Below are 11,258 nucleotides of genomic sequence, written 5' to 3'. Positions count from 1 at the left end.
GTAGCAAGCGTTTTTCAGCTGTCCCATTTACTTTATTATTTTAAAGGAAAAAACATATCACACCATCTTCTGTTGGTTTCTAGTAACAACTTCAGTACTTCCCAGTACGAATTCATTTTAGCAGACTGCTGAACCCAGTTGTGGGGCTGAACTCTTCTTTGTTCATTCAGAAACCATCCTTATTAAGACCCCAGATATATGCATCCACTGTCATTGTACTTTACCTTGTCCTAGCAGTCTGTTCTCCAGTACCCTTGGAAGTAAGTGCAAATGCAGCTGCTCTATTAATAAAACTGTAGCAAACAGAGGATGGTGATTTAAGTTCTGTGGTTTAGGTGAGGAGGTTTATGTTCTGTTTTCTTTGGAAAATACCCAAATCCCAGGAAAAGGATTCACCCAAAGGGCGTGCTGTGTAAATGCGTGTGGTTCAGCTTGCTGCCCTGGCTAGTGGAGAAAAGTCTTTTGTATCTCATCATTGTGACGCAGCAAGGGACCACATCTGAATGGCATGCACGTGTCCTTCCTGCTCAAGGCCATGTTAAAAAATGGTTTCACCGAGACACAATAGCTTTGACAAAATAATCTGATTTCCTGAAATCTTTTCATGAAAAACGTTTTGCTGAACTCAGAAGATAGCAAATTAGTTGGGCTTGCTGACTTATCCCTTTCCTTTCAATGTTCAATCTTTTATATCTAGTTCTTGGTTCACTTCAGAGCTGGCAATTTCCAGGCCTCCAAGTGCCACTGCTGGACAAGGTTTGTTTTGAATGCTCAGGGATCGAAGCAAAATACATAATGTGAGCACAGAGTGAGGCTGTGGATGGCTGAGAAACATACTTTCTGCAAACCATGGAGTACAATGTCATGGTCAGTAGGCTTCCTGAAGAGGATGTCCCTCAGAAGTCTCTAACAACTGAAATCTGGCCATGGTGACCTCATTTGTGCACTTTATTTAATGTTTTGACATTCAGGCCCAATTCCGTAGGGAGTTGCTTAGCACTGTCTTTTAAGTTCTTCAAGAGCTGATCTATCAGGTGAAGCTTTTCGTTTTATGACTTTGGAGATACCCAGTCATACAGTTGGATATATAATAACTATATATCCCATGATCGCTACTGTCATGTTCAGCCCTAACAAAGGTAATTATCAAACTAATCAATCTAAAAAAACCATATATGCATTTCCTGCCACTCAGGTGCAGCATTGATAAGAACGAATGATGACCTTTTGCTTCTGCACAACTACTTCCGAGCCATCTTTTCTGTGACAAGGAATGCTACAAAACAGCTGATGGAAACGTTTGTCCTTCTTGGTTCTGCGTTCAATAAAACCAACAAAAAGGCATCAAATTGGATTAATAGTGCTGGTCTGAGGGGTAAAGAGAAAGGCATTGTTTGTAGTGGCTCTCATTTCTTCACATTAGCATAGCAAATAGGTTAATTTGGCTGCAGAGGTGGGATTGTTCAGTCTGGAGAAGAGGAGGCTTAGTGGAGACCATACTGCTCTCTACAACTGCCGGTAGGGAGGTTGTAGGAAGGTGGGAGTCAGCCTCTTCTCTCATGCAAGCAGTGATAGGACTAGAGGGAACAGCTTCAAGTTGTACCACGGGAGATTCAGGTTGAACATTAGGAAATACTGCTTCTCCAGTAGAGTGGTCAGGCTGGAATAGGCTGCCAGGGAGGTGTTAGGGGAACATTCAGATGTTGTGCTGAGGAATACGATTTAGTGAGAACTATAGGGTAGGTGGATGCTTGGGCTGGATGATCTTGTAGGTCTTTTCCAACCTTGGTGATTCAATGATTCTATGATTCAAGGAGAGCAGCTAATTGCTGCACAATGCACCTTTTCTCACCATAAAGCTTGTAATATTTTTTATTACCACGGGGTGGGGGTGAAGATCTTAGTGAAAACCATTCACTGCTCAGCTGTGCTCTGGCTTTTTTAAAAGGTTGTTCAATGGACAGACCGGGTTTGTCAGCTGTTAGCAGTGCGGGAACCACCCCGGACACAAGGTTTTCAATCACTTGCACAACCAGGGTGAACTGAGGCCACTTCTTATATCATTTAACTCCTTTTACTAATGGTTTTCACCCTTCACTGTTCATGATCAGCATTTGTGGAGCTGATGATATACTGAGTTGCTTTCCTGCTAGGCCTCGGAGAGCAGCAGTTTCAGTAATGTCAATAAGATGCACCGAAGCATCAAGTTATGGCTTCTTCAAATTTGGGTCATAAACTCAGAGGTGCTGTAACTATGACCGACCCTTCAAACAGCAATGGAGAGCTTGCTAACTACACGTGAAAAGCTCTTTGCCATTCAATTTCTTTACTTAACTCAGCCCTGTTACTTCTTTTCCATAATCACCTAACATTGGTGATGTCACATTCACAGTTCTAATTTTGTTGTAATTTCTATATTCTTTTTGTCCCCACTTCCATCATAAACTGCTAACTGACCTTTGTAAGTTTCCTTTGCTAAAATAACGCCATGGGACCTGCGTTCTGTCCTACAAACTTAAATAACACATTTGTATAATGGAACAGGCATATCAAAGCTTTACTGATTCATCCTAACAATTTTATTTCACATAACCGTGGCAAAAGCTGAAGTACAGAGCACTTCAGCTTACTATTGGAATTAACAGAGAGATTCCAGTTTAGCTCTGTTTTAATTATTGAACAGCTCTCAAAATGAAATCACTGACCTTTGAGAATTCAGTGACCAAACAAGTGCTTGTCCTCAAGGCACATATCTGGAGCCTGCATTCCCTTACGGGAAGCTTTTATGTAATACCGAAAGATGCCCAAGAACATTGCAAGTACAAAGTGAATGAGGTAAGAGCAAAGATACGATATATACACTGCTGCTGATGATGATGATATTGCTGTTGTGTGCTGAGAAGTGCGTGTAAGGGGATGAAATGCTTAGGCACAAAAGAATACCTTGAACAACTGGGAATGGAATTTTCTGTGGGAGGACAAGGACTGTCAGACTTCCCCATGGGGTAATTCATATATTAACAGCATCCCATACAGCACTTCTTCCTTTCACTTTGCTGTAGACTTCTTTGACTAAGGCAGCAAATGTTTATAGTTCGGAAATAGCAAAAGTTTGATGTATTTTCAACTCCCTTTGGTACAAACCAGCAGCAGATGAAGAGAGATTTTGCTGGTGTGTGACCAAACACCCCTTTGTATGCTGCTGGCAAAGGCACCGCCAACAACATTTACATAACTGCTGAAAAACTGGGAATATTTTGGAAAACAGGAGGAAATATTAAAGGATGTGTTAGAAATGTGGGGCTATCCTACCCTATAAACTGAATGAATGTTTACATTGAATATTCCTACCAAGGTGCAATTGTTGTTAATGAGAATATATACTGGTGTCTCTCTGACATGGTCACTTGAAATGTCACAATCCTAGTTAGTATTTCAAAAGGAAACTGATCTTAGCCTTACTTCTTATTCATGAAAGAAATAATTTTAAGTCAATTACATAAAATGTACTTATTCTGACTACCATTAACCTCCATAGGCTAAGCTTCTGTGCATTTGTTATTTAAAGATAATAGCATCAAATAAAATACTAATTTTATTACAACTAATTTTTGCAATTAATTTTGTTGCTATTTCATTTTTGTCCCTCTTTTTAACATCTTCCCACTGATTACTCTTATAAAGAGTAATTGGCAAGTCCAATTCCTGTTCAGTGGACCTCTCTTCAAAGCCATAAAACAGCAAGGGCTCCCTAATGAAAGTGTGAAAATAAGCTGGATTTTATGAAGCACAGTTAAATGAGAGGGGGAGAACTAGACTAAAGATCTGCTTTTGCAAAAAAATTCTTATTTGATTCCTCACATCTTTGTCCTCATCTCACTCTGCTTCAGCTCTGACCCTTTGTGAGGTCACTCAACTTATTAACCCAGAAAAAGACTAACTGTGATAAAAGAGAAGAAACAACAACAGCAACAAATGCTATTGTTTTGTGCCAAGTTAAGGGATTGAATCACCTCAGCTCACCTCCTGCAGGCAGCTCATGGGAGACGAGAGGTACAAACTTGTAGCCATGAGGAGTCATGAAGAAATGTAGATGGAGAAGTTGCAAACTGCCTGACTGGCTCAGTTATATTATTTTTCCCTTAAGAAGCTGTTAGATAAATACTGGGTTATTAATGGCCAACATTATCTGATCTGGAGCCCCGAGAGAAGGGGTATGTTGACTTCAAACGCATAGGGTACTGTTTTTATCAAGTCTTTCAGAATGGAAGGAGTGAGCTCGAAGCTGTAGACAGGCTTCTGTCAGGCAGCAGCAGCCATGAAGCAGCTCCTGTGTGAGTGCTGCTCTGGCTAGGGGAATGAAGAAATTATGACAAAGAGTGCCTGTGTGTTATATATAAGCTGAACAGCAGCTTAAAGGAACAGGACGTTGTATGAATCCTTGTGTATGAGTGTAGGGTCACTACTCTTACTTGAATCAACCCCCCAGGGCTTGAAATCTTGCCTGTGCCCTAGGCCTTAGGACAGCAACTACAGCACATTTCCTTGTGGACTTGCCAGACATTGGAATTTTGTTGGTCAGAGTAAATCAAATCACTGGAAGTGTGATGATCAATTCTGCTTTTTTATTATGATCTTGAAATACAGTTTAAGATCAACCATATTCACAAAATCTATGCTTTGTCAGTACTCTGATGGTTTAAACAGAACAGTGGGAAACTCAATGGGAGGTATTGAGCTGTTGGTTGCTGGCTAGATCCCGAGGACATGAGGGGTAGCCCTTAGCTTCCCCAGAGCTTTGGTGATTTTCAGCTGCTCACCATCTACCTGCATCAGTATCTCTACGGACAGTCCTTGCAGAGTTACTTCCACTGGTCACACTGTATTAGAAAACACGAGACAGAACCCACACGACAAAGGTATGTCTGATATTCCCATTCAATTATTATTGGAAATAAAGCCCAGTAGTGTCAAGGATGGTATTTACTGCTATATAGAGACCTGTAAATAAAACAAAACAAAACAATAGATATGTTGAAAAGCCCATTTCTTTTTCCTCCCTCCCCAACACTGTTTTGGGCTCACAAACTAAATGTGAGAAAAAAACCAATCACACAGACCTAAGTAAATGTACTCTTCCTTTCTTACATCTTTCAGCCAAGATCATTTAACCTTTCTAAAGAATGAAAAGCTGGATTATACTGCTGGCTATTGCAGTCAGCACAGAAGAAGCACAAAAGCAGGATATCTGTACCCAAGCATATCCTGGCATTCCTGGCAATCCTGGGCACAATGGCATACCTGGTCGTGACGGACGTGATGGCTCAAAAGGCGACAAGGGAGACACAGGTACTGTGTTCAACACAAAGAGTTGGAAGTACAAAATAGTTTGCTATTAGTTTCCCAAAGATGCCTGGCACCCTGCATTAATAGATAAGTCCAGCTAGCCTTCAGAAAACGTCTCAGGCTTCCATCACCTTCTGGTTTGAGGATGGAGATATGAGATAAAAGACCTAATGAAAGCAAAATAGAGATAATAGAGAGGTCAGGTCCAAGGGACAAAAACAGATTCAAAAATGAAAGCCTTTACTTTCTGTTTAGGGAATATTTTCAGGTCTGCTCAAGCATTTTGAAGCCTGTAAACATATTTCTGCATCTTTAAAATAGCAACTATACTTTCAGAAAAAAAAATCAAGCCCAATTAAAAGAAAAAAAAAGTGCAATAAGAAATGTGCAGAGGTAAGAAGACTTATATTTATTACCAACATTTTACATTTGTAGGACTTGATTCAGAGTGTCCTTACTTGCTGTAACATAAGCACCATTACACTGAAGGGCAGGGAAGGACCTTATCTAAAAAACAGTGTAGGATTTATGCTTGCTGTAGTAGGCTGTAGTAGAGATTTGCATATAATACTGAAGACAGGAAACCTCAGGCCGAAGACAAGAACTCCTGTGGTAATTTAAGCCTCAGGATAAGGCTGCCCTTTGCATCCATGCTGCATCATCAAGGCCAGGGATCTACCAGAGGATGAACTCGCAGACAAGGACTTACAACACTTCATCAGAAATGTCACAAGTCCAGAATGCGAAACACAGAACAAACACAAATCTGCTTCATATCTGCTCACAAATTTTAGTAGGAGAGCTTTTCCCCAACAGGCTGTCGGTCAGGTCAGCAACTGTGGGGCATCACACAGTGGGCATCATGGCTTAATGCATAAACCTGTCATGAACAGTCCTATTGTGTGCACAAATCAATCCAGATTGAAACTGTGCTCATCAGATAAAGCCTTCTGCCATCCTGATCTTGCAGATTGTGAATCACAGCTTTTGGCTGTTTTTTCTTCTTTTTTTTTTTTTTCAGTGTAGCACATAACCCAGTATGCAAAACAAACTGAGGTCAACAGTCTGCTAGAAATTAACTTGAAATATGCTACAATGTTTTACTATGCCTTTTAAGCCAAAGGAAATGCCTGATCTAAATAGAGTTACTGGTGCAGTCACAACCCAAAAGCTAATGAATCACTTTCTTTGCCAGGAAAACCTGTGCCTCCACAGGAAGTGAGTGCTGCAATCAGTGCTGAAGGTGTAATTTGACTGCATTTCTTTGGTGGCAATAATGGTGCAGGCAGGAACCTCTGCTCGATCTTGTTGCCACCCCTTCACTCCCCTCTCCAGTACACCACAACTCTTTGTGTGCCTACACAGTAAATTAGATCAGCTGAAAAATAATCAGCACTTACAGTTTGGGTAAGAAAGTTACCTGCTGCTTACTGTCTGCTCTGAGCCACTGACAGTCAGGTCGACACTAAGATGTCTTTTCTTTGGGGGCAGTTAATCACTGTTTCACTTTGAGGCTTTTTGTTAGGGTAATGCTTTTTTTCTGAAAGTAGCTTCCTCACTCCTTTTCCTGCTGGTATCTTCCATGTCATCTTCCATGGATGAAGGCAACAAGAGGACAAGAGGTTTTCACTTCATTGATGTTGACCAGCATCCACATACTTCAGTATCCCCCTTCTTTATGTTAAGAACTCTGTCTCAAAAAGGTGCTCTTCCCAAGCAGAGTTTCTGTTCTCCCAATGAGATAAAAGCCTCAGCAGTGGCATGCACCGGAAGTCAGGAATAAAATGACTACATTATTGTTTAGCCAAACTTGAAGAGGAATGATCAGAGAAGGATTCAAATCCCATTTTTTCTGGTACTACAGTTGTTTAATGAAGATCTGTTTTTTTCTTCTGTACTAGGGGAAGCAGGACTTCCTGGCACTCCAGGGAAAGATGGTGCAAATGGAGAAAAAGGACAAAAAGGTCAGAGCACTTCAATTTGTTAGTGGCCTATGGGTTTATGAGCATTGGACATGCTATACACTCTAGCTGTAGCAATGTAATGTTAAAGTTTAACTCCTAGTGCACTACATGATGTTATGATGTGGAATACAATAACCAAAAATCATAAAACCATGGCAACCTTTTTTCAGAAGGGGTAGAGGCTGACAGTACAAGAGAGATTTGCTCCCTCCAGTCATCCTGCTGCCTCTGATGATGCCATATAACTTATCTGCTCAGCCTATGACTTCACCTTTCCTATTGCTCATCCCTTTGTCAGCTGCTGAGGCAGACATCACATCTGTAGCTATCCAAGGAAACTGAAGCTCCCATAGGCATGTATGTACCTTCAGGCAAAGGTACTTCAAAAAGAATTACAAAAGACATGAATTGTACACCTGAAAATACAGTAGATCCTGTTATTCAATAAGATCAATCAGGTGGGTCCCTTCCAATTTGGGATTAATTGGGATAATTCCACGATTCTAATCTCCTGCACCTTTTCCATGCCTCTGTGTAATCACACCTCATGCAAACAGCCCAGAGTTAAGCCAGCATCTTCAGTAGTATTTTAAAATATATGCCCATGAGGCATTAGCCCCAGCATCCTGGCTTAAAGCAGCCCCCAGCGACCACAGGACAAGAGTTGCCATGCATTCTATAAAACCAGCATTTCACCTCAGATCCCATTTCCCATATTCTTGTGATGCTTTTCCTATCTCATCACAGCAACCATAAACTTTTCCATAATCCCAACAGCCCAAGCCGATAGAAAATGGCTACACCACATGCTTAGCCAAACTACACACATCTAGAAAGTCTCCTGATGATCTGTGAATAAAAGCAAGCAATGAGACATTGTGCAAGTTGGAACACAAATTCGGAAACTTGGTGATGCTGGACTTATGCACCTTTTGGAGTAACCGTGCATAGACAATTTATATTTCCAAAAGCATTGAAATCTGCCAAATACTGCACCCAGGTTCTCCAAAATCCTTAGGATTATTCTGAAATACACCATGGAATATGCACTGCATGGGAGTAATTACAGGCTGCTCTACAGCTCTCAGACATTTCCTCAGTCTACTAGAAGGAAGGAGAGGGAGACACGAAAACATAAATGTTAAGCATTACAGAGCTATCTTCTCTTCCCATGTCAGTGGCCTGTTGGATCTGTTGTGCTTTTTTTCCAAGAGGCTAACCACAGAATTTCATGGTTTTACTTTGTTGCTGCTGCCAAATACTCTCAACTCTGAGCTGAGAACTGTAAAGTTCACATTTTACATACAGTATTATTCCCAATACCAAAAGCCACAAGCTTTCACACAGAAATGATCAGACTCTGGCTTTGATTGATTGAGTGTATGGACATTATGGCATCTTCTAGCACTTATGTCTATCAGTTGCTAATGTGCCTTTCAAAATATAAGGCTTTTCTCTGCAAAACTTTGTACAGATGGATTTTCAAAAGCTTTGAGATTCATTCCAAGTGTGAATGAAGAATAAATGGAGCATGTGAAAGCAAATACCAATACAAAAAGCTTAGTTGCAATTCAACAGCAATCTAGGTAACCCAAACAAAATCCCATCATGTAGGAACTATATAAACTCATGGCAAGTAAGATCTGTGTGTTGCTCAAGTAGTAGATTCTCTGACGAAATTGCAAACTGTCTCCCTCACATATAGCAAAGGCTGAGAACATGGGTCTGAACAGATGCTGTTTGTACATGAGATGATCTGAGCTGTCAGTGCTATCAGCAGCCTGTAGACTAATCACACCTTCCTTTCTTTGAGCTAATTTTTGTTGCTTTCAGCAAAGGCCCCTGTCTTCTATTGTAATAGCAGGCTTTTCTGTTTTATTCTGAACTCACTTGTATGAAACACTGTACATGTGGTGAGCACGGTATATATAGTGGTGACATAAACATACATTTTTGTGCTGAAACTCATGTTTTGACTCACTAATCCACTGGACCTTTTGGTTTTCCCACTTAGGAGCCAATGGAACTGTTGAAGAGAAGGGGAACAAAGGAGATAAAGGAGAAAGAGGACGACCTGGGAAACTAGGACCAAAAGGAATTATAGGGTCAGTGGGTTACAAAGGTCAGAAGGGAGAGCTGGGACTGCAAGGACAAAAGGGGTTAAAAGGAGACATTGGGCCCATAGGTCCAAAAGGGACAAAGGGTGAAATTGGACATCCTGGAATAATTGGTTTGCCAGGGCCAGTTGGCCCCATTGGTAATCCAGGTCCTAAAGGTAATACTGGAGATCTGGGGCCACCGGGCAGTCCAGGAATTCAGGGGGAGAGAGGCTTGAAAGGAGACAGAGGAGACAAGGGAAACACAGGTGCCACAGCAGTTTTGCCAAGGAGTGCTTTCAGTGTAGGCCTTACAGCTGCCACCAAGTTCCCTCCCCACAGTCACCCAATCAAGTTCGACAAGGTGCTTTATAATGGCCTAAGTGACTATAACCCAGTTACCGGCAAATTCACCTGCAAATTCTCTGGTGTTTACTATTTCACCTACCATATCACTGTCTACTCGAGGAATGTCCGAGTAGCTCTAGTCAAAAATGGGATCAAGGTGTTGCACACCATGGATGGATACCAGGGTGCTGAGGACCAGGCGTCGGGAGCTGCCATCCTTCAGCTACGGGCAGGAGATGAGGTGTGGCTGCAGGCTCACCGAGGAGAGAGCTTCAACGGGCTGTTTGCAGATGCTGATGATGATACCACCTTCACAGGGTTCCTCCTGTTCAGCACCTCTGAGATGCCGGAACTCACAGCATGAAGCCACGCTGTTAATCTGTGACTTGAGTGAATTGTTGTCTGATTTCTGCTCACCCAAATCTTACTGTTCAAAGCGGTGGAGGTTCTTTATGAAACTCAGAATCATAGAGTGGCCTGGGTTGTAAATGACTACAGTGATCATTTATTTCCAACCCCCCTGCTATATGCAGGGTTGTCAACCACCAGACCGGGCTGCCCAGAGCCACATCCAGCCTGCAAGCAAACTCGATGCTGGTTTACTTAGTACTTTTCCTTGCTTTTCTTTTTTTCTTTTTTTTTTTTTAGAGATTAATCCTTATTTTATTTCCTGTCTCATGTTTTGTTTGTTCCATCCATTAATGCCATATGCCTGTGTCCCTCAGTACACCCCAATAAAGTTTCCGCTGGCCAATTCCATCTGAATATAGCAGAAAACAAACAGTTCTCATGCCCATCTGTTGAAACACGGATCGAGACGACAGAAACGGCATAAATCCAAAGAGCGTTGAACTCCTCCTTGACCCAGTCCGGCGTCCTAAGCCGCTCTCGTCAGCTCCAACGCACGGCCGCGGGGAGGCAGCGCGGGGCCGACCGGGCTGAGGGGAGGCGCCGCTTCCCGCTCCGCTTCCCGCTCGCGAGCGCCGCTCCTCGCCTCAGGCCGGAACGCGCAGAGGTCGCGGTCGTGCCCGGAGCCGAGCTCCCGGGCGCCTCGCCGGCGTTAACGCGCTCCGCCATGCTGGCCGGCTGCCGGCGAGCGCTGCCTACGGCGCTGGGCCTTGCGCTGCGGGGCCGGGCGGCCGGGGCGCCGGGACGGCGGGCCGTCAGCACCAGCTGGTGCCCCGTGGGTGCCGCCTTCGATGCGAAGCAGCAGCGCAGGAGCGCGGCGGGCAGGGAAACGGTGAGCGGCGGCAGGGCAGGGCAGGGGAAGGGCAAGGGCAGGGCAGGGGACGGCGGGCCTGCGCCGATCGCGGAAGCCGGAGGATGCGGGACATGGTGTGGGAGGTGCGCGCTGCGTGCACGGCGTGTTGGAAACCACGGGGCCGAACTGCGGCCTCTTCCGGGATGTGAGGAAACCGGGTGCTGGGCGGAGGGAGCCGTGCCTGTGTGCCTGTGTGCCTGTGTGCCTGTGTGCCTGTGTGCCTGTGTGCCTGTGTGCCTGTGT

At 43.5% G+C, this 11,258-nt stretch overlaps 2 protein-coding genes across 3 annotated transcripts in view; both read left to right on the top strand.

Moving 5' to 3' along the window:
• The first annotated feature begins 1,514 nt into the window (after positions 1 to 1,514).
• Positions 1,515 to 10,529, top strand: LOC122178201 (complement C1q and tumor necrosis factor-related protein 9A-like). Of its 2 annotated transcripts, XM_042868236.1 has the most exons (4): positions 1,515 to 2,835; positions 5,158 to 5,349; positions 7,248 to 7,310; positions 9,325 to 10,529. In XM_042868236.1, the coding sequence occupies exons 2-4, from the start codon at positions 5,184 to 5,186 to the stop codon at positions 10,116 to 10,118; spliced, it is 1,023 nt and encodes a 340-aa protein (XP_042724170.1). In that variant the 5' UTR covers positions 1,515 to 2,835; positions 5,158 to 5,183; the 3' UTR covers positions 10,119 to 10,529. The 2 variants fall into 2 exon arrangements, with proteins under 2 accessions (XP_042724170.1, XP_042724172.1); XM_042868238.1 differs by lacking the exon at positions 1,515 to 2,835 and having other exon boundaries at positions 5,071 to 5,349.
• Positions 10,530 to 10,829: 300 nt separating this feature from the next.
• LOC122177588 (mitochondrial intermediate peptidase) overlaps positions 10,830 to 11,258 on the top strand; it is a 67,327-nt gene continuing 66,898 nt past the window's right edge. The window contains exon 1 of the mRNA XM_042867137.1: positions 10,830 to 10,994. Coding sequence (XP_042723071.1) covers positions 10,830 to 10,994 — 165 coding nt within the window. The remainder of the gene's footprint in view (positions 10,995 to 11,258) is intronic.

Source organism: Lagopus leucura, unplaced genomic scaffold, assembly GCF_019238085.1.
Source record: "Lagopus leucura isolate 7727_CA_CO unplaced genomic scaffold, USGS_WTPT01 Super-Scaffold_100001, whole genome shotgun sequence".
NCBI classification, from domain to species: Eukaryota; Metazoa; Chordata; class Aves; order Galliformes; family Phasianidae; genus Lagopus; species Lagopus leucura.
The sequence above is the reverse complement of the archived record's forward strand: the minus strand, read 5'-3'. Positions and strand labels throughout refer to the sequence as shown.